The 23,088-nt window shown below is 57.8% G+C and overlaps 1 protein-coding gene across 2 annotated transcripts in view; it reads left to right on the top strand.

Moving 5' to 3' along the window:
• The first annotated feature begins 2,721 nt into the window (after positions 1-2,721).
• The window catches only part of EFNA2 (ephrin A2), a 38,986-nt gene continuing 18,619 nt past the window's right edge, over positions 2,722-23,088 (top strand). For both annotated transcript variants that reach the window (XM_030233209.2, XM_030233210.2), the window contains exon 1: positions 2,722-2,856. In XM_030233209.2, coding sequence (XP_030089069.1) covers positions 2,735-2,856 — 122 coding nt within the window. In that variant the 5' untranslated portion in view covers positions 2,722-2,734. The remainder of the gene's footprint in view (positions 2,857-23,088) is intronic.

The raw sequence follows: 23,088 nt of genomic DNA, 5'->3' as shown, positions 1-23,088 counted from the left end.
CAATGGATCATCCCATTTTCCAGGGAATTTAATCTGGGATCCCCCATAGCTCCTGTAGAACTGAGCAGGGATGCACTGGGCTGAGCTGGGATGTGCTGGGTTCAACTGAGATGCCCTGGGCTGAGCTGGGATGAACTGGGAATCTCCGTGCCCATTGGTGACCGGGCACCACAAGGCATGGCTGACCCCTTGGCCAACACGGTGCCCTTTGGATCATCCCCATTCCCCAGTCCACAGACACTGATGGGATTGCTCTGTGGGGTGGCAGCTATGGATTTTACCATGCCCCTGGAGCTGCCCCTGGAGCTGGCCCTGGAATGTGGCTCTGCCAGGGCTCACAGCACTGTCCCTGAGCTGGGAGGAACCGTGGCCTGGCCTCCTGGAGAGCCCAGAAAGGCTTTTAGTGGCTTGGCTGGAGAGATGGAAACAAATGAAGTTGACAGACAAGTGTCCGGGTTTGTGGCAGCGTCCGCTGACAGGAGGGAGATTGGCTGTCGGGGGCTTGATGGAGACGGATCCTGATGGGAGCAGGATGAGGAGATGGATAACCTTGATGGAGCTGCGGCGCGGGAGGACGCTCCGGCAGCATTATTCCGAAATAATTTGGTTTTTATTTGTTTTGGTTTGGGGTGGGGGGAGGGATGCTGAGCCCCACAGTCCGTGGAGTTTTTCCTAAACAGATTTGCTAAATAAATAATGAGGAGGATCCATATTTTATTTATATCCCACCTCTCTGTGTGGCGCTGGAGGTGTTTTACACTGGGCCGCTCCCTCCCTTTTAGCACGGACAAACTCCTAAGAGCTTGTGAGATGGAGATGGATTTACAGGGATATTTGGATGCTGAGCAGAAGGACAGGCAGCGGGATGTGCTGGAACTGCTCCTCCTGATGGACTTAATGGGCACCTTGGTGTTTTGTGAATCCAACTGGAAGTGTCTTTACAACTGGAGGCACCTGAGGAATTCTGGTGGGAGCCAGCTCTGGCTCTGAGGGGCTCAGGGGGTACATATACACCTAGGAGGACACTCCAGGACACCCAGGGGGACATTCCATGGTCCCTGGGGAGGAAGGTCTGGAGTCCCTCTGTGTTCATTCATCCTTCTGAAACAGTTTTTGGAACTTGGGGGGACCTAGGGGACTCTGGGAGCAGAGCAGGTCCTGTCCAGCAAGGACCAGCTCCCCTGGACAGCCCAAGAGGAGTGTTGTTGCTCAGGGATGTGACTCCAGGGCCGTGGGGTGTCCTGGCTTTGGGATGTGGCTGGCTCTGGCACTGTGGGGTGTCCTTGTTCAGGGATGTGGCTGGGTGGCACAGCTATGACCAAAAATTCCACTGGATTTTCCGTGTACTCCCCAAAGTCTGTCCTCCCCAGGGCTGGACATGGCCCCGCAGCAGCTTCAGGGCTCTGTGATTCAAGATTTCAACAAAGCAGAGTGATCCCTTAACACAAATGATTGTTTAATTTATCCTTATATCAGAACTGAAAAAATGCCCCTGCAGAGGATGGGAGTCTCTCTGTCACTGTCTGTCTTTTCTTGGCACCTGTGGGTCACAGGACATGTCCCTGTCCCTGTCCCCATCTCTGTCCCCTCCAGGGTGAGCCCCTCACTGCCCCTTCCCAACATTTCCTGCCCATCGCCCCGCGGGCACCCAAACCCCCCCCATCAACTCATCCCTTCCTCAAGGTGACGGACCCCCAAACCTCCCTCCTGCTTCCAAAGCCCCCCCACCCACCCATGTGACCCCCCCCTTCCAAATTCCCAATCCCCTGCCAGTGAAACGCTCCCCTTTTCAAAGCCCCCCTGCTCTGGCAGTGTGACCCATCCCCTCCCAAAGACCCCCCCGCCGCTGTGACCCCCCCCAATCCAAAGCCCTCCCATCCTCCCCCCCCCATTCCAAAGCCCCTCAGCCCACCCGGTACGACCCCCGCCCCTTCCAAAGACACCCCCACGGTCGCTGTGACCCCCTCCCCATGCAGATCCCCCTCCCCCGGGGTACCGGTCCGTTTCCGCCGCCGGTGTGACCCCCCCCCCCACTTCTCCCCCCCCCCCCCCCGCAGGGGCGTGGCCGCGGGGGCGCGCGGGAGCCCCGCCCTGGGACCGCGCCGGGCGCGCGCGCGGCCGCCGGTGGCAACAATGTGTCAGAGGCGGGGCGGGGGCGGGGCCCGGGGCGGGGCCGGTACCGGGGGAGGGCCCGGCGCGGGGGCGGTCCCGGGCGGGGGGCGCGGGGGGCGCGGGCGGCGGGCGCAGCATGGCGCGGCGGCACTGAGCGAGCGGCGGCCTCCCGGCCCGGCCTTTGTCTCTCCGGTGTCCCCGGGGCGGAGCAGCCCGCGGCGGGGCCCGGGGCTGAGCCCGCAGGTGCGGCGGCAGCACCGGGGGCTCGGCACCGGGCGGCGGCGGCGGCGCCGCGGGGCTCGGAGGAACTTGGCCGAAGTTGGGCGCGGGAGGTGGTGGTGGGGGGGGCGGAAGGTTCCCGGTACCGGGGCGATCGCGGGGCGCCGCGGGAACCGGGCCGGTCCCCGCCGCCCGAGCGCGGGATGCGGCTGCCCCGGCGCCGCCGCACCGCGGCCGCCCCCGAGTCCCCCCGCTGACGGCGCCCGGGGCCGCGGGCGATGGTGAGGGCTGGGCGCCCGCCCGCCGCCGCCGCCGCCCGCCGCCCGCCCGCCGTCCCCGGCCGGCCCCAGGGCCCCGCCGCCCCCTGAAGCGGCCGGAGCCGCGCCCGCCGCCCGCCGGGACGATGGTGCGCTGCGGGGCGGCCGCGCTGCTCGCCGCTCTCCTCGGCGTCTGCGTCTGGACCGACGAGACCGGGAAAGTTATCTCGGACCGGTTCGCCGTCTACTGGAACCGGAGCAATCCCAGGTGAGGCGGGGGGGCGGCGGGGGCGGCCTCTGCGCCCGAGTTCCAGTCGGTGTTTCCCCCCGTATACACACCCGCTGAGCGCCCGCTGCCGCCCGGTGACAGCGGCCGCAGCCGCCCGTGGCCGGTCGGGTCCCCCTTGAGCCCCCGGTGGGGTCCGGTGAACGAGCTAGGCGGCCCCGGGGAGGGGGGTGGTCCCCGGGGCTCCCTCCCCCGAAAGTTCCCGCGGGGCCCCCGGGCGGAGTGTCCCCGGGGGCTGCGGCAGCGCTGGGAGCATCGCCGGGCGCGGGGCGCGTTCCCGGGGGCGGCGGCGGCTGCGGCTCGGCCCCCCCCGGCCCCTCTGCGCCCAACTTCGGGGAAGTTCAAGTTCCTCCCCCCCGCCACCCCGTCTCCCCCGGTCCCTTTCCGTGGATGAAGGTTCTGCGAAAAAACCCCGAAATCCGCCCAAAGCGGCGGGTGCGGCTGCGGGGGAGTCGGGAAGAACGATCTGGGGGGGAAATGGCAAAACGGGCCCGAGGGGGGCACGGGGCGTGCGGAGCTGGGGATGGCCGGCCCTGCTGCTCCCGGGTCATTCCCATCCTGGAAGCGCAATCCCCACAGTTGGCTTCGTTTCCTGACTCCAGTTGGAATTTCGATTTTTCTGTGTGTTTTTTTCCCCACCAACTGTTTTTTCTTTGGGGGCAAGAGTTTTGTTTCTGTCGTATTTCTTTGTTCATGATTTTGAGGATCCCAAAACTGCTGGTGAGTTGGAAGCGGGAGGAATTCTGCTCTGGAAATGCTCAGGTGGTTGGGACCCTCAGGATCCCCCAGCCCTCCCTGTTGGGGACACTCTGGGGTCTGAACGGGCCCGTTTGTGGGGAATTCCTGTAAAAACAAACACCAGCCATCAAATCCCCATTTCCCCCAAAATTCCTCAAAGTTCTCCCAAGCCTGGCAGTGTCTGTGAGTGGTGAGGGATGAGCTTGGTGGGTGCAGCCGGTAGCCCCTGGCTTTGGGCTGTCCTGTTTTCTGGGTCAAGCAGGGAATTCTTTGTCCCCCTCAGTCCCTGCATGACATGTGGCCTTGTGGGGCACGGCGTGGCCTGGTCCTCGTCCCCAGGGCTGCCAGGGACGTGAGCCAGCTCCTCCAGCTCTGGGTGGCTCATCCCCTGCTGCCATCCATGAGGTGACCCTCGGTGCCACCTTCTCTCCCTCGATGACACCAGTGCAGCTGGGTAAAGTTCCTGGCGGCATTTCGGCGCCGGGACGTGCGCAGGGCCGAGACCCCTCAGCAGCACCTGGTGTCCACCCAATCTCCACACGTCCCTTTGGGGGGACCCACCCGTGCCCCTCTGTCCTCCCCAAAATTGGGGCGAGCCCGTCCCTTTGTGCCTTGGTGGTGGTTCCTTGGCAGTGGTGCCTGCGTCGTGGGCCGCCTGCGGTGCATATGGATTTTATTATCTCCCTCACATTTTTGTGGGGGATTGTAAGAGCCAGGGAAATTAGGTTTTTTTTCCTAATTTTTTTTTTTTTTTTTTTTTTTTTTTTTTTTTTTTTTGCCCATTGCGAAGTTTTTGATTTTCGCTCCTGATGCTCCCCCCCAAGCTTCCACACTTTGTGTTTTTGTTCTCCCAAATGCCAAACATGTGTGAGGTGTCCCCCACGGTCCAACTCTGGCATCCTGGAGATGAGGGTGGTTGGGGCGGTGGCTGGGATTTGGCACCCAAAGGTTCCCATGGCTGGGATTTGGCGCCCAAAGGTTCTGACGTTTGGGGTTTGGCGCCCAGGGGTTCCTGGGGATGGGATTTGGCACCCAAGGGTTCAAACAGTGGTGCCAACAGCCAAAAGTAGCCCCTTGGCCACTGGTGAGGGGCGTCCTGGGACCCAGCACCGGTGATGGCGTCGGCTCCATCCCCTTCGCCCCCTCGTAGAAGCCGCCGAGAATTTCTCCTCGAAAAATCCACGGTGGATCATTATTCCATATATATTTATACATTTCTAAATCTGCTGTTGGCAGGGAAAATATTTTCGAGGCGGGGGGGGAAATAAAAATGGAGTGGAGGGAAGCGTGAGGGGCTGGGAGGGAAGAGCAGACAATGGCTGGTGGGTTCAGCAGGCACGTCCGCAGCGCCTGGCTCCGGGATGTGACCCAAATTTCCCCAATGTGGGAGCGCCCCGTGTCGCCAGCGCTCCCCGCCTGCGCCTTCGGCTCTCGGAATTCGAGGCAATTTATTAGGGGTTGCAAAGATTGAAATTGCCATTGAGTTTCCTGCTTATTCCCTTTTTGAACCCAGCGGTGGGTTTATTTTTTCTCTGGAGTTACTACAAGACCGCCTCATTCTTAAAAATGAAGGAAAAATGTATTTCTGTGTTTTCTAGTCCCTTGTTTTCATTCTTTTCTCCCCCCACCAACACCTCATTTAGTAAGGGGGAAATAAAAAGGGGTTTAAAAAAAAAAAGGGGGGAAAGACCCAAGGTTAAAATGTCCTGTTTGAACCCACAGACCTTCTCTGCCGCTAGATATTTTTCTTCAGGTTTATACAGCAATATATATTTTATAAAAGACAGGAATAAATCTCATGGTCGATATGATTTGCCCAGATTAGAATAATTCTATATTTCATAATTGGGGCTAAATTAAAAATAAGTGGTACCTCGGGATGCTGCAATTTCCCTGTTCTGGAGAGAGATTTAACCACTCGCTGTGGATTTACAAGGTTTATTTTTATTTTTAAATGGTTTTGTGAGGATGCGCTAGGAAAACGTTTGGCTGGATGGAACTCCTGGGTTATCCAGGAAAAAAATGAAGGATGATGAAGGTAGAATTATATAATAATGGGCAGTTTTGTTACCATGTGGAAGTGTGGGTTTTTGCTCCATGGCACGTACAGGCGCTGCCGATGGTCGCTCACCGGGTGTGGATCTGTTGGCCATGGCTGGGCCGGTCATGGGTGGATCCATTGGTTGTGTCCGGGGTGATGTGCCCATGGATGGGACCTTGGGGCTCCTGCCTGGTCTGGCACTGCGGGCAGGGGTCTGACACTGTGGGCAGGGGTCTGGCACAACACCCAGGGCTCTTCCCGCCGTCACTTCGTGGTTTTGGGCTGGTGGTGCAGGAGCTGCTCACCCATAGGATTCCAGGGTGGATTTTCCTTGGGAGCCAACCGGGTTGATTTGAGTGTGCTGGAGTGTCCAGCATCACCAGTGGGTTGGGGTGTCCAGTTTTGGCCCCCATTGCCCCCCCCCACCACAGTGGGTTTAGGGTGGATGTCTCGGCATGCGGCACAGTGCGACAAAAAATCAGGGATCTGGGAAAACCTCCGTGCTATGAGGAAAGGGTCTGTGGGAAGGAGTGACCTGTCCTCAGAAGGTCCCCAGGCCTGTGATCCTGACCCGTGGTCTCACGGCCGTGCTGGAAACCCCTGGGAGGCCAAGGAAGAACGAAGGGTTTGGGATTTGTTGCCGTCCCCCGCTCTGCCGACAGCAGGGTGATGGGCAGGGAATCGTCATTCCTGAATGCTGGTCGGTGTTCCTGCAGCAATCCTGTGGTCACTGCGTGTGCCTGGATCCACGGCAGGAATGTGCAGAGTGATGGGAGTTCTCCTCCCTCCGTGCACGGCACAGATCCCCGGGACCGGGCGGGATCGTGCCCGTGGCCTGGTTTAACGCCGAGGTCACGGCGCTGCCTCCGAACGCTTCTTTTGCTGATTTCTGTATTATTTTTCGGTGTGGTTTGTGAGCACAGCTGGGATTTCTGTTCTGCTCCTCTGCACTCCCCAATCCTGGGATCGAGAACCGGAGAAATGGTTTCTGGCAGGGGGATTTACGGAGCCAGGTGATGCTCAGGGCCGGCGGTGATGGCAGAGTAGGACTTTTTTGGGGGGGAAAAGTACCTCTCCCACAGGGGTGGTGGGGCTGAGGTGAGTGGGGCACATCTTGGAGGGGATTTAGATCATGTTCCAAACCCCACTGGATTTTGTGCCCCTTTTTCCTGCATTCCCATCTCCTGGAGCTGCAGCCCTGGCGCCTGCCAGTCGCTGATGCTTTGTCCAAGAGGCTGGAGCGTGGTGGCCATGGACAGGAAAGCCGTGGCCATGACCCACTGACCACCCAAGCCAGGGCCAACTTGCCCACCTGTGTGACATGAGGGTCTGTGCCCAGGCTGCTGGTGGCTGCATGTCCCACTTCTCCATCAAGGGAGTGAAGAGGATGCCACATCTGTTTTTTCCAGGGGAATTTGTGCTGCAGAGGGGTGGCCGGGCGAGAGGGCTCAGCTTGGGCGATCCCACCCATGTCTCCATGTTGGACTGGGGGCTGGATCACAAAATCTCTGTGTCCTGGCTTTGACAGGGACTTCTGGGGTCCCCAGTTCTCTGTGTCTCCTCTCCCTGCTCCCATGGACATCATACTGGGGCCCACATCAGTCTCTGAAAGAAACATGCCCCGTTTCCCCCTTGGAGTGATTTTTACGTGAATTTTGCCCTGTTTCCCCCTTGGCGTGATTTTAATGTGAATTTTAACCCTGGCACTCGGGTTGTTCCTGTGTCACCATCAGGCCAAGTCCCCTCTCAGGGTGCCAGAGCGGTGCTGGGTGTTTGGGTGTGCCAGCGCTCGGCCTTGTCCTGTGCAATTCCTGCTCTTTTAGTTTTCCTTCTTCTGTTCTCCCTTTGTGCCGAGATCACTCCCAGCCCTTCCCACCCCTCTTTTCCAGCCCGTTAAGCCGTGTTAGCAATTCCTCACCAGCCCAGGGCTGCGGCGAGTGGTTAATGGAGAGCAGACACCACCGGGCCGGCGTCGCTGACAGGATTCTCTCTCCGTGCCCGTCTCCGTCTCCGCCTGTCCCTTTCCAGGGACCGCAATTACATTCCCTGCTGGTTGCACATTTGGTATCCAAATGCCGGCCATGCGCCGCATCCTAATGCGAGGATGGGCTGGGGGCGTGCAGAGCTGCTGGAGGGTCAGGCGGTCCCCAGGATCCCCCCTGGATCCCAGGGTGTTCTGGTTGGGGGGGACACGCAGAGGGTGGGCAGTGGGAACAGTCCAGGGGGTGAGAGATGCCCTGGGGTACCATGGAAGGCTTTGAAAGTGCTGCTGTATAAAGAAAGGCACATGTATTTATATAGATATTGATTTTTATATATTTACATACAAATATATTTATTATATATATATTATCTATTTATTTACATATGTGGGTGTTTATTCACCTCCCCCCCACATAAATACACTTTGCACTCACAAATAATCCAATGCTAAAAATTCCCCTGTCTGGCAATGCTGTGCCACCCTGTGTGACATTCCTCTGGAATTCCTACCTGGGGGCTCCAGGATGTACCTGGCTGTGGGTTTACCTGGCTCCAGGGCTGTCTGGCTGTGTCCATCCCAGTGCCACATCAGGAGCTGGCTGGAGCCATACCTGCCTGTGCCTGACAAGGTTCAGCTGCTGGGTTGGCTGGAAAATTGCAGCAATTGTTCCTTAAATAGCTCCTCATTCCTGATGGTGACAATTTCGGTTCTTTTGTGTTAGATATTAATCGTGATTTCTGAGGCTCCGTTTTGATCCAAGCTGGTTTTCCCCACTTGGGGCAGAGATCCTGCCCGCTTCCTTGGATTTAGTGGGATTTATGGAAGGCGAGCAGCTCGGAGCACTGTTACCTGCAGCCCCTAAGAGGTGTTCCAATTCCTTTTCCCCCTTTGCCATCACCCAGTGCTCATCCCGATGGCCGGTTGCTTCCTTCTGCTTGGAGATCCATCCCAAAAACAGGACTGGGCCCTGTTTGGCCTCTGCAAGTGCAGGGGGAAGCACTGAGCTCCAGGGGTCCAGGCTGGATTATGGCTGGCAATCAAGATCTTGGAGCTCTTTCCCAATCCAAGTGATTCCATGATTCTCCAGAGTTGCAGAAGTGTTTGGGTTAGCCGGTGGCCACTTTGGCTTTTGTCAGATGAATTCCAGAGGCATTTTTGAAGCCCTCCCCAAAGCCAGGGCTGTGTTTAGGGGTATCTGTGGTTCCAAACTCTTAGCCGCCATCCCAGCCCTTCTGGTTTTGGGGACCCCATGGCTGTTCCCACCGGCTGGTCGGGTGCTGTGTTGGGGAAATGGCGCCCATGGGGTGTGGGATGCGCCAGGGCTGGTTTGATCCTGGCAGGAAAAGCGGGAAGGGACGAAGCTGAGAGCAGGGCAGTCGGATGGAGCCCATCCGGCAGCACCGGCTGTGTCCCTGCTCCGTCCTGGCTTGTTCCCGGGTGGTCACAGTGTTGTTATTTATTTATTTCTCCTCCCTCTTTCCCCCTTGGCTTGTTGCTGCCGCTGTGCCTGGGCTGCTAAAGAGCTTCCCATTGTTCCGCAGCTAATTACCTCCTAATGAGGCTCCCGGCTCAAAAGAGCGGAGCGGGGGCTGAGGGGGGATGTGAGTGGGCTGTGCTGGGAGGGGGTGAGGGCAGGGCTGGGGTCACCACCGGGGTCACCCGATGGCTTCAGCTGTGCTGCCCGACGGTGTGAATTGGGGCTGGTACTGGGGAGATCCACGGCCATGGAGCTGCCAGCCTGAAGCTTCATCCTAAGGGGAGGCTGGGAAGTGGTTTTGCCAAAATTTTCTTGTTGAGCCTCAAACCTGTGAAGAAATCAAAGCCCTGTGGGTTTTGGCAAGGCAGGGTGGTGCTGGTGCTCGGAGCATGGGAGCATTCCCAGCATTTCCCTTGGTGTGACACCAGCCCGTCTGGGACAGGTGTCACCTTTAGGGCACATCTTTCATTTTGAGCCGGGGTGATGGGAGAGGGATTTGGAAATAGGGATTTGGACTTTTTTTTTTTTTTAATTCCTCTCCTTTTAAATTTTTCCCCTCTTTCCGTGTTTGCTTCCCAAGGCCCAGCAGAGCAGCGAGTGATGCAGGGAGAGGAACAGCCACAGGGCTGAAGCCTGTCCTGGTGCTGCTGTGCCATGGTGGGATCCCATGGGATACACGTGTGCCATGGTGGGATCCTTTGGGATACACCTGTGCTGGGGTGGGATCCCATGGGATTAATTTACGGCATGGTGGGATCCTGTGGGGTACATCCCTACGCTCCCTCAGCACATCACCTCTTCCTGACCTCCCAGTTTTCCTCTTTCCTTGATGTTTCCAGCTTCTCCAGCCTTGTTTTGTGGGATTTTCCCATTTTCCCTGCAGCTGTGAACCTCCAAGCACACGCGTGTGTCCGTGCAAACGCCGGAGCTGCCCGTGCAAGGTCGATCCCACTAAACTCCATCCCAGTGCAGGACCTGGAGCCACTGCTCCCTGTGGATGCCAGTACCAGTATTCCCACCACTGACATTCCCAGTATTCCCACCACCAGTATTCCAACCACCAGTATTCCCACCCCGGTACTCCCACTGCGCCGCCGAAGCGTTTCCAGCATCCACAGAGTTTTACACCATCACTCAATACCTTTTTTTGTTCAACTCCAGGAATGGATTTTTTGTTTCAAATCCTTCTCCACCGGCCCCGAAGGCCCCCAGGAATCCAACTCTGGATTTCGGATCTTTTGTGCCAAACCCAAACCTCTCTCAGCTCCAATTCCCAGCGCCGCTGACTTTGGGAAAAAAGGAGAATAAATGGTTGTGGGAGCTTTTAATGACTGGGAATGGGGAATCCCAATTCATCCCCAGCTTCCTCCTCCTGCCACATCCCAATTGCCTCCTCCATCTATTTCCTTGGCGTTCGGCCGAATTTCCCTGGAAGTATTTTGCTGTTTCCCTCAGTGCAACCAAGTTTTGTCGGATTTTTCTTTTTCTATCTGCAGAAGAGGAGGAATTATCCGTCTCGGTTTATTTTTCCTTGAACATTACACGGGAGCAAAACTCACCCATGTGCTGGGAAAGAGATAAAGTGTTTAGACAGCAAATACAAATATTCCAGAGCACTCAGCCCGGCTACAGCAATTCCTGCCAGGATTCTGGATTCCGTGCCATGTCTTCCAGGGGGGTTTTATTTAGACTGTCTTTTTTTTTTTATTATTATTTATCAAAACCCCTATTTATATTTGCAGTAGAATAAAATCAGCCTGACCCTGTAGAGAACTCGAAAAATCCCAATTCTTTCCTTTTCCAATCCTGTTTCCACTGAGGAAAGAAAGCCCCTGGACCTCGTGCCCTGCACAAAATTCAACCGCGACGGGATTATTTCAGCGGCTGAGCTTCTCCGCAGGCGCTGGGACGGTGCCGGCTCCGTGTGTCCCCCCCAAAAATCGGGATGCAGGGAAGCTCCTGCAGAGGTGGGGATGGAGCTGGGGCCCCCAGGCTCTTCCCATGGAATTTTGGGGGCACGGGCTCCCTTGCGCCGCAGGTTCTGACTGCGCATGGAGCACTCAAAAAGGAGTGTATTATTTTAATTTTATTTTAATATTCAGTGATGGATGGGCTTCCGCTGCTCCTCAGGAGCATCCCAGTCTCCCGTCAATGTCCCAGCCCCACTGGGGACCCCACGGGTGTCATTGTCACCTGGGTGCCGGGCGAGGGTGCCGTCAGGAGCTGAGGAAGCTCTTTCCCAGCCAGCTCGATAATCCCAATTATTATCTGGATTCTCGATCAGGGTTGCTTATTAAACTTGGCACCGCTGGCTTTGCCGTTCCGGCCGCCTGCCTCAACAGAGGGATTTATCTCCTGCCGACGCGGGAAGGAAATTGAGTGGAAAAACGCGGGGCAGAACCCCCCGGGACGGCGGGGAGGGCCGGGGGTACCCGGCTTCCAAAGGGTTGGGAGAAGCTGGCATGGCCCCAGCGGTGCCGGATCGCGGAGCGGTGCCGGGTTGGGTTGGTGGATCGGCCTGGGCCGTGTCCGTGTGTCCGTGTCCATCCCTCCATCCCCACCCTCTGCTGGGATGGGCGTTTTTATTCCAAGGTTATTTTGGAATGGTCGGTGCTTTTATACAACACAGCAGCCGTTATTTTCCCTTTTCCCTGAAATCTGAAGGACCTTTTGTCAGCCGTTCTCCCCCTTCACCTCAGGAATATCTGCTTTTTTTCCAAATCCAGGTCTTTCCGCTGGAATTCCACAAACCTTCCTGGTTTGCTCACTGACCCCTTCTTCTTACATTGTGCCCACAAATTGTGTTTTATTTTTACCCAACACTGCACTGGAGCTGCCTGAGCCAGGGCTGGTGTGCCGACCATTCCAAAGGGGCTTTTTCCAAATTTTGCCCAATTCTCAGTGCCGTCTGAGTAGAGCATCCAGGAGAGTGGGGTGGGAGGTAGGAGAGATGCTACCGAAAAAGGATTCTCTCTTGGAGCGTTTCCCTCCCTCCTGGTGTTTGGATGTTTCAATTTTCCCATTGCTCTGCTCCGCTTTTTCGTGCCTTTCCACCATTTTTCTGCATTTAAAAAAACCTGTACAAATCCTGTAACTGGAGTTCTTTCTCATTGTATGTCCGGCCGCTCTCTCGCTCCTGGGATCCCCATTTTAGGGTGGGGACTCTCCCCCATCTCCTCCCCATGCTGCTGCTGGGGGATTTGGGTGAGGGCTGGGCCAGCTGCAAAATCCTTTCTTTGGGAAATTACTGTTATCCTGAACCTTGCAAGCTTCTTCCCTCCGGAGCAGCCTCATGCTCCAGGGCTTGGTGTCGATCTTGGGATTGCTCCGGGCTCTCTCCTTGGCTTTTTCAAGATCTTTTGTGCTGGGTGGTTGGGAGAATCTGCTCTGGCTGAGGGACTCAGGATGGAGCCGTGGCCCTGCCAGGCTGTGCCTGTGACTGTCCCAGTGACCGTCCCATTGTTGGAGATCCGCCGTCGGGTACGGCACTGGCACACGGGAATTCTGGCACCTGTCCCGGCTGTAAATGCTGGTCAAAATGGTGCTCCTGTGTAGTTTCCAACAGAGAATCCGAGCCTGTCTGGAATAGAAATGGCTTCTGGCTCCGAGCTCCATCCACATCTCCGCTGGATCACCGCAGGGTCGCAGGGATTGGTTTGGCCAGAGCCGCGCGGGTGCCGAGTCCTGTGGAACACCAGGATCGTGTGCCCCGCCACGGCCCTGCCATTGCTCCTGACCCTTTGAGGTGGGATTTAAGGTAAATTGGCAGAGTTGGAAGCAGGTTTGGGAACAGGGATTGCTTTTGCAGGATGTGTGCTCTGGAGGCAGCACCCAGCCCAACCAGTGCCATTCTTCCTAACGCTCATTGCCGCGAGTGACCTTCAGCTCGGACCAGCTCCCGGCTTTCCCTGCCTGCTCTTCTTGGCATTCCCAGCTTTCCCCTGTCTGTGATGGTTCCTGGGGTCAGTGGACCTCAGTTTGAGCCACCCAACCGCTGCCTCTCCCAGCTCATCTTCCTGCCATCTGCAGTTTTCCATTGTTCCTTTGCTCTTCCCGACACTGGGATGCAGAGTGCCGGCAGTGGGGGAATGTCCAGGGCCCAGTGTTGCAGCCGGGATCTGGACTCCAGGAGAATCTAGACTCCATTTCAAAGCTGAGTAATGATAATCATAAATCATAATGTTGTCTTTTATGATAGAAAGCTTTGGATCGGGAGCAGGGGCTCTCGTCCTGCAAGCTGAGGGTGATCCTGGATCCGACTTCCAGCTCATTTTTCGGAGACAAATGGCTTCTCCCTCCCCCAGCCTGAGTTTCTCTGTGGGTAAGGTGAGGATTGCTGCCAGGGGCTAAATTAGGGAATTAATGTTGGTGGAGTGATTGAGAGATGGAGGACATGGCTCTCACAGCACCATGTCCTGCCGCTCAGTGCATCCGCCCGCTCCGGAGCTGGATGTGGGAATTTCAGATGGGAGCAGAGATTGGGATGTCGGCAGTGAAGTCCCTTGTTCATGTCCACAGAGCCCAGTGCTCCACAAGTAGGGACTGGAGTCCCCCAGCTCTTTCCACACTGGTTTGGGATCTGTGTGGGGACACGGTGTCTCACATCTGTGGCTGATTCCGGTGTGCATCCCACATCCAGGTGGTTTGGCAACGCCAGAGCCCAATTCATTCTGGCCTCTTCCTAGCGTGTCCCTTGCTGCCCCAAAATCTTGGTGTCACTGAGATCCCATTCCCATGGGAAGGGATCCAGCTGGATGGATTTTTGTGACTTTTTAATATTTTTCCTAAAACGTTGTAGTATTTATTCCACCTTATAAATCACTTCCTTGCCCCAGCTGGAGGGAGGATTTATGGGTGCAGGTGGGAGGAACGCCGCTCTCGAGATCGACCTGCTGGAATGGTTTTGTGGTGATGGTCACAGCAGCAATGCTGGCCAGGGGACAGGGCTCCAGCTGGGAATCCTGCCTGGGGATGTGATGGGAACAGGGATGGACCCAGCTGGGATGGCCTGAGGTTGGCACATCTCTGGTGCCGCTCGGGGTTTTCTCCGTGCTGGTTTGGTTGGACCCCAAACCATTGTCTGCTGGGGGACAACTGAAAAAGGGTTTTTCTAAGTCCCTCAAAGGTTTGTTTTAAGCAAGGCCTTGCTTTCCTACTGTGTCATGCTGGGGCCATGGGAATGTCACTGGGGACACGGGAATGTCCATAGGAGGCTGCTGCTGATGGTGACCTCAGGGTGAGGGGGCCGGGGGGGTCTCGCGGTGCGTGGTGAGGGTGGGGATGCTCAGCCCTGGGGAGACCCAGGCAGGGCTCTCCCTGCTCCCTGGGGGCCAGGCCAGCTCCGGGGGGGATTTTCCCTGCGCCAGCGCTGCCCGCAGCAGCACAAACGAACCAAGTAATTGGCAACATGGAAATATTTTGTGCTCATTAAGCAGTGGGAAGCGGCGGGTGAGGAAGCGGCGGGTGAGGAAGCGGCGGGTGAGGAATCTGGGCTCTCTGGCGGGGTTCTCCAGCAGTGTCCTCTGGAGCTGTGTTCTCCAGTGGCACTCCCGGTGACCCAGGGCAGGGAGCATGGAGTGGGAGCACCCTGGGATGGGGGGCTGGCAGTGGGAAAGAGGTGAAGGAGCCAGATCCCAACACTGCCCAGGCGGGAGCTCCATGTACTGGGGACAACGACAAACTGGGGAGCAGGGGGATCTGGGCTGCTGGACAGGGACATTTGGGAGAACCCCCCATTTCTCTCAATTCCCATCAATCCCACGGATTAAACTTGAAACATCAGACCTCAGTGGCTGCCTTGGAGCTCCCTAACCCCAGCACTGCAGATTCCCAGGAGCAACACCGAGGGGAGCCCTGGGGGGCTCCATATTCCCTCCACTCCTAGCAGTGGAAGCAGGGAGCAATTCCTGAGGATCCTGTCTCTGTTCAGGGGCTCCCAGAGGTGTCCCCCCACCATCCTCAGCCCTGAGCACGTGCTGGTGGTGCCTGTCCCCAGCACGACGCAGGGAGCCCAGCGGTGCTGCAGGCGGGGGAAGCTTTATGGCTGTAGTTAAAGTGACTTTATGATATTGTATCTGAACAATTGCCGGCTATTATCCGGATCGATGCCGCGGGATTGAGACGCTGGTTGATAACCCAGGCAGGGCTCTAATCGCTTTTAAACCACGCAGGGTCGGTGGGGCTTTCCATAAAACCCCTTGGTGGTTCTTGTTTTAACTCCCTGCCCCTGGGTCTGGTGGGTTTTTCCCCCAGGACATCCCTTCAGGGATGCAGGTCCTGGTTTGTCCCTCTCCAGCCTGCCCTGGGTGGGGATCTGGATGCTGGGATCTGGCTTGGGATGCTGGAATCCAGCATTCCTGGGCTCCAGGGTGCCCAGCACTGCTGGGTCCTGTCCTGCTGAGGAGCGAGGTGCAAATTTTGGGAACCTGTTCCCACCTTTTCCTGGCTCGCAGCGACCTTGGACGAATCACGTCACCTCCACGCGCTTGGTTTTCTGCAGCTGTGAAACGAGGACAATGATACCTTTCCCACCTCACAGAGGGGTTGGGAGGCTTAATTAGTTAATGTTCGTAAAGTGCTTTGAGGATTAATTAATATTGTGACTCTAATTTTTTCCGATGGCGAAACGCCACTTAAATATCTCCGCGCTGGTTCCTTCCTCCCTGACCCTATAAAGCAAATCCACCCGAGAATGTCACAGGTCTCCGCAGGAGCCATGTGGCCCTGTCCCTGCCAGGTGTCACCTCCCCAGTGCTGAACTGGGAGGCACTGTTGCAGGGGCACTGGTACAGGGGTGTCCCAGAGTGTGGGGTGCAGCTCTGCATCCCTGCTCTGCATCCTGGCTCCCCAGCGTGTCCATCTGGGCCTGATGCTCCTTGGCCAGGCTTTCCCTGCTAGGAGCCATTCCTATTTTGGGATTAAGCCACTGTCACCTCCTGTGACACTGCCCATCCCTGCCCTGCCTGCTCGGGCACCTCTGGCAACCTCGGTCTGCTGGGAAACCACCCCCAGCAAATCCCACGTCCTGTGTCTGATCCCATCTGGCATTTTGGGGGCTGCTGGGCTGGGAGGGGGCTGCAGGGCCAGGCTGGGGAGTGGCCAGTCCCTGGTGGGTTGCTGGGCATGATCCAAAGCTCTGGGCAGCCATTGGCAGCACAATCCTGGCTTTCCTGGTGGAAAGAAGCTGTTGAGATCACACCTGGCTGGGACATGGCTGGCAGGTGTGGGAGGGCAGTTCCCGTGTCCCCATTCCCGTGTGCCATTATGGGCAGCCTTGCTTTTCTCCAAGGTGGTTTCTCAGCAGTGGCTCTGCTCCCCTGTGCTCTCCTGCTCCATGTGAGCACAGAGCAGACAGGGACAGTGGAGGGTCCCCTCGATGGCAGTGCCATCCCCCAGCCCCTCAGGGTGTGAAACCTGGGATTAGCTCAGCTCCAGTGCTGGGAAGGTCTTGGTCAGCACCAGTGGGAGGTTTCCTGCTGGGAGCAGCCAAGGGAAAAGCTGAGTGTGCATCCCAGCTCTGGGTGACCCAAGAGATCCTGGCCTCTGGCTCTGGCACAAACCAGGGGTGTTTGGCCCTGTTGGAGATGTGGGAATTTCTAGAGGGGCTGGTGAAGGGAGCAGGAGGGGGGATGGTCCCAGGTGGGATGGGCTGGTGGGACATGACAGAACCCCAGGGCTGGAGAACCAGGGATAGCAGGAGAATTCCCAATTGCAGAGCACTGGAGGGAATTGGGACCTGCCGTGGAGAGAGGAAGAGGAGGAGGAAGGTCTGGAGGGAGCCACAGTCTTCTTCCCTGGAGCTGCTGGGTGGAGCTGGAGGAGAAGGAGCATCTGGGCCAGGAGAGGATGAGCTGGAAGGGTCCAACCCTGGCTGGTGGCTCCTGGCCCTGTCCCTGGTCAATGGTTCCTGTCCCTGATTGTCCCCAAGCTCTGTTGGTGGGAGGAGAGGCACATGCAGGGTCTCAGTCCACAGGGTTTGGGACAGGACACGCCGACATCAGCGTCCCCATGCCTGGACCCTGCTCCATGCCGTTAATGACATCCAGGCAATTAAACTGGAACTAATGCAACGATAAAAATAACCTGCTGTCCTTCTGCAGTGCTGCATCCCACAAGCTCAGAGGTGTTTAAAAACCCATTTAACACCAGATCCTGGGCGTGGGGTGCCCGGGGTGGCACCGGGATCTGCGTGGCCACGACTGGGTTTTCCAGCCCTGACCCAGTCCTGGCCTTCTGCAAGGTGTGAGCACCCCCAGTTCCCTCCAGTGCACAGACTGGTTTGCCAACTGCCACATTTTAAATAATCTAAATTACATGAATATTTTATTTTTCTTCTTTCTAGAGTTGTGGAATTCCCAGGGGTTGGTTTTCATGCTTTTCTCCGTAATGGAGGAGCAGGAACGCATTCTTTTAATGGTAATTGAGATTCTTGCATCCTTGAGGACTTGGGAGCTGGATGGGCTTTAAATAATGGGAGAGGGGAGGAATTTGGGTTCTGGCTTCTCAAATGGGTTTTTGAGGTTTTTAGGTGGTTTTCCTCACTCTTGTGGGCAGGGCCAGAAAGCTGTGTCTCCATCCCACTGCCCTGGGAACCCTCCTCAAAGCAAGAGATGTCTGAGGTGGTGACAGGGACCTGTGGGTGTGGTGTCCTTTGGGAGACATCTCAGGAATGGTGTTTGGGGTGACCTGTGTTGTGCACCCCATTGTTGGAGCTGCCTGTCAGCCCTTCCCCAGCCCATGTGCACCCAGATATTGGAGCTGGGTCCTCCCTTCCAGAGGTTTGGGGTTTTTTATGGCTTTGTTGCCTTTTGACTGGCATGGTGAGTGCCCAGTCCAGAGTACACCCATCCTGGTGGGCACCCATCCCTGTTCTCCTGCAGGGAATTCTCGTGGAGTGTGGGAGGGGTGGCTGTCCCTCCTTTGCTGGGCATGAGAGTGGGGTGGTTTTTGAAGGGAACGAGCAGGATGAGGATGAGCAGGGGGTGCAGTGTGGCTGTGCCAGCTTGGGGGTCCTGTCACTGTGAGTACACAAACACCAGGTGCAGGAGCACCACAGCAGAGCTGGCATTGCCACCCCGTCCCCTCCCGAGCTGCCTGGTCCCTCTGCTGCCTGTGCCAGGCCAGGGTGGACCCATGCTGGGCAGAGCTGGTCCCCCCCAAGGCCTTGTGGGGCTGTGGAAGGGGCTGCTGGGATGGGGGGAAGCGATTTCCGGCTGCTGGGGGAAACATCTGGATCCAATTCCCTCTCCACGTGCAGCCAGCCGGGCTGGACCCGCTCCTGCCTCACGGCATGACAGGAGCAGCTTTGCTGCAGAGGGGCACGGCGGGTCCCTGCCCTGGGCTTGGCAGCCCCATACCAAGTCCCCTTCCTAGTGGGAGCCCCAGCACGGCATCCCCATCCTAGCAGGACCCCCACCACTGCACCCTGATCCCAGCAGGAGCTCCACCACTGCATCCCCATCCCACTGGGAGCCTGGGCACTGCATCCACATCCCAGCAGGAGCTCCACCACTGCACCCTGATCCCAGTAGAAACCCCACCACTGCATCCCCATCCCAGCAGGAACGCCACCACTGCATCCCCATCCCAGCAGGAACCCCACCACTGCATCCCCATCCCCGTGGGACCCCTGCCATCCTGCCCTGGCGCTCCCCACATCCCGCTGCCATCTCTGGGGCTGCCTGTGCCCGTCCCCAGCGTGCTGCCACCCCGGGCGGGGGCGGGGGGAGCTGCTGCCCGCCGTGCCTTTTGTCAGCCTCAGAGAAGTTGACCTTGAAGCGCGCTGGCAGAGCCCTGCAGCTTAATCGTGTTAGAGGTGTCTGACTGCGGCTCGCGCGGCTCTACCTGAGCGGCATCAGCAAGGGGGACGCGGCGGGCTCGCCGCCCCGGCTCAATAATTGATGCGTTTTTCTCAGCTCCCCCTTCCGTGAAAGGAAACCCAAGTGCTGGGTGGATGGCAGGGCTGGGAGGATGGCAGGACCAAGAGGGTGGCAGTATCGGGGTGGAGGATGGAGGATTGGGATAGGAGGATGGCAGGAATAGGGGGGTAGCAGGGCTGGGTGGATGGCAAGATTTGGGAGGATAGCAGGATTTGAGAGGATGACAAGATTTGGGAGGATGGCAGTGCTGGGAGGATGGCGGGATAGAGAGGATGGCAGGAATAGCAGGATGGAAGTATTGGAAAGATGGCAGGCCTGGGAGGATGGCAGGTCCAGGAGGATGGCAGTGGCAGTGCCTTGGGATGGCAGTAGGAATGGTGAGGGGCTGGGTTCCAGGTGGATGCTCCAGGATGCCATCCTGCGGTCACCCCACTGTGGATGGGGATGTGCCAAGGGTACTCTGTGGTCATGGGGACACACGCAGAGGTGGGAGCAGCCCCTTGGGTGCCCTCCTGCTCTGCCCAGCTTCCTCCCCATTACATTTCCACCCGCTTTTTTTAGGAATCTGCAGAAACCCTCAAACTCTGCATTCTCATGGAAGCACCGAGCAACCTCACAGCCAGCATCTCCCTTTTCCCGTGAGCACCTCCTGCCCCAGAGCCTGGCACAGCCCCTCTAGTGCCCCCACCACAGCCCCCCGGGTCTCCCCTGCTCCCACCAGGATCCCTGTCACCCTCAGTGACCCTGGACCCCATGTTGGGGACACTGGCCCTGGGTGCCCCCTGGCTCAGCCCCTTCGTGCTGGGCAGAGTTGTTTTGCTTCCATACAACCCTTCCTCCCTGCCTCCCCCTTTTTCCCCCCTTTCCCCTCTTAGCCAAGCGCACAGGGAAGGGGAGAGATTTTAACCTTCTGCCTGGAACCAATTAAAAAGGTCTTTCCACAGAGACGAAAGTGCTCGTGCACCTTTGTGTGCTGTGAGCGGGGGGAAGAAAGCAGAGGCGGCCTTTGAAGGGGGGATGAGGTCCCTCCGCTGGGACCCCTCCGGGCTTTCAAAGCCTGCGTTATTTCTTTATTTTTAAATAGCCAAATTAAAGTGCCTCCCGCTTCCTCCCCTCCCCGCTTGCACGGCTGCACGTGGCCCCCACCAGCTGCGAGGGGGGGTGCGGGCACGGCTGGTCCCATTCAGGGTGTTCTGGGCACCAGGAGGGGTCAGGGCATGGCCCTAAACCCAGCCGGGACCCCTGTGGGATGGGGCAGAGCATCCCTCCTTCCTGCAGAGGTGCTGGCAGGGTGGTGTTGAGAGGGTTCTGGCTGAGTCAGGGGGTGGCACACTGCACCCCAGACCAGGACAACCCCCCTGCTTGTCTCAGCACAGCCCCATGACCAGGGCAGACCCGCCATCACCAGAACAGCCCCCTGCCCACCTCAGTGCAGTCACCCAGGGCAGCCCCCTCTCACCCAGCAGAGCCCCCCCGACCCATTCCAGCCCCCTCTCGCCGCCCCTTGAACTCAACCAGCCGAACGCTTGAGTGGCTTTCTTCAAAGCCCCCTCCCCAAGCCCTGTGCCCCCCCTCCCCGCCGCCCCCTGCCCAGCCCCGTAAGCCCCCGCTGAAAGGGCCGCAGAACAAAGCACAGGAAGGGATTCCGGTGGTTTCCGCACGGACCTGAATGTGGAGCCGCTCAATGGAAGAGGAGCCGCGACGCGCCGGCGCTTTTCATCCCCGCATCCCGCTCCGGCCGCGGGGCCGCGAACCCAGCGCTGCCTCCCCGCGCCCCCCGGCTCCTTTCTCCTTTATTTTATTTTTTTTTTTAATTTTTTTTTTTATGATATAGTAGTCTCAGATTTATTTTTCCACAGTGTAATTCTGAAAGACAGCGGAGATGAATTATTCATTCCCCCTCTCTGCCTTTGCATACAATCCCTGCCGGGGGGAGAGGGCCGTGGCGAATGCGTTTGTGTGCAGGGCTGGGCCAAGGGGAATGGAAATCGATGGTTAAGGTTTAGATGGGGGCATTGGGTGATTTTTTTGGGGCTGGAGCACGTGGGATGAGGCCAGGAAGTTTCTAGTGGGGATTTGTTCCTTTCCCAAAGCTACCACGGAGTGGAGGATCCCAGTGGGTGACCCCAGGCTCTGGGTGTTGGGTCTGGGTCTTGTGTGCATCTGGGGGGCTCCAGGGTGGTCACTGTGGTCCTGGCTTCCCCCTCATCTACTCATGATTCTGAGTGAAAATAAAAATAAGTACCCTTTTTTCCTAAATTTCTCCTAAATGAAATGCTTCTTTAACTTGACCTGGGATGTGAAGCCCAGATGAGGAGGAGGAGGAGGGATTCTCTATAGAGCAAGATGGCTTTGGAGACCTGTGCCTGGTGCTGCCTTTGTCCATGTCCTGCCACCCTCTTTATCCCCATCCTGCCACCTTCTTATCCCTACCTTGCACCCTCATAATTTCAGAAGACTATTCCCCCTTGTGTACCCCCAGAACCCTCGCTCTGTGCCCTTCCCTGCGGACACAAGGGCAGCTGGTGCCACCACTGACCCCTGGCATGGCCATGCCTGGACCTTGGAGTTGGCTGCCAAAACCTGACAGGGGAAAAAGGAGGTGAAGAGAGGGGAGGGGGAATAAGGGGGGGTGAATCAGTGCTAAGGGAGGCAGCACCCCGGGCAGGGCTTTAATCTGATTAGTCTTGGAGTGAATGGATGAAGTAGAAAGGCTTAAACCCCAGTGAAAGGAGAGGGGAGGATGGGGCCACTGAGAAGTGAAGACCCCGGCTGGTTGCACCAAATCAGGTCAAATTTGGCCAGTGGGACACAAGGGGAAGGGATAAGGGGGGAAGAGTCAGGCGAGGAAATCAGTGTGGATCTGCTGGCACTGTGACCTCACAGGGACCTCTGGGCTCTGTGCCTCTGTTTGTCCCTCCTTTCCCTTCCTGTGGTGGAGGTGCCAGGGAGGAGCTCCCCTCGCTGCTGGCTGTGCCCTGTGTCACCTGGAATGGCGACAAGGAGCCGCTGGGTGCCGGGGGAGCTCCAGGAGCCTGCGGTGCCCCGGGGCTGAAGCCAAGGGCTGCCAGGGAGTGCTCCCCTGGGCGGGGGTGGCCGCCTTCCCCTCCATCCCCTCTCCACCCGATCGATCCTTGCCCCGATCGATGGGCGCTTCCCTGCGGGCGAGGGGCGGTGCTGCCCGGCCGGGCAGGAGAAATGGCTTTTCACAGAGCCTGGAGCAGGATCCAGCATCGATCTCTGATGCCTCGTCAGAGATCAATTAGGCCGGTCATTAGCCGTGCCCAGAGAGCAGTGGGAGCCTGGCTGGGAGGGGAGAAGGGAAATGCCAGGCTGGCAGAGGGTGCCCGCGGGCATGGGATGCTCGGGAGCTGCCAAGCTCACACATCCCACCCTGCACATCCACAGACCTTTCCCTGCCTCAGTTTTCCAGATCACAACTGAGTTAAAAGCTGTTCCAGCATGACTGACAGTCGGGTGATTGTCCCGGGGCTCTGAGAGCCTCGTGGCTGGGCTGTTCCTGGCTCATCCTCCCGATGGGAATGTTTGTTTATCCGTCCCTTCCGAGCCGTAGGCATGGCTGGAGCCTGGAAGGAGCAGGAAGGGGTCTGGCAGGAGCATGGCTGTCCCGAGGGCTGACAAGTGACAGGGTGTTCTCAAACAGCAGGGCATGTGTCCGTCCCACCCGGGTGTGTGTCCGTCCTGGCTTAGGGAAAGCAGCGCGTGGGAGGCCCCGTGGGACTGGAGTGTGGAGGAGCAGGACAGTGACCAGGTCATTGTCCTGCTGGGAGGCCACGTGGAGTGGCTGGGACCACCCAGGCATTGATGAGGAGACCGGACAGGACGCCCTGGACAGGAGAGCACGGACAGGGATCCCCAGGGCAGCCCTGGCTGGGAGAGAGCCACAGGCACTCCATGGTGGGAAAGCAGGAGTGGTGCCTGGAGGGGTGTAAAGGGGGGCAGGACCAACATCACCTCTTGGGTGTGAGTTTTTAAGGCTCTGAAGGACCTGATGATCCTTGGCATCTGTGCAGGGACATGTTGTGAGCAACCTCTGTGTCCCTCTGACCTGGCATCCTCCCAGCTGGCATCTTCC

The sequence above is a fragment of the Serinus canaria genome, chromosome 28 (genome assembly GCF_022539315.1).
Source record: "Serinus canaria isolate serCan28SL12 chromosome 28, serCan2020, whole genome shotgun sequence".
Taxonomy (NCBI): domain Eukaryota; kingdom Metazoa; phylum Chordata; class Aves; order Passeriformes; family Fringillidae; genus Serinus; species Serinus canaria.
The sequence above is the reverse complement of the archived record's forward strand: the minus strand, read 5'-3'. Positions and strand labels throughout refer to the sequence as shown.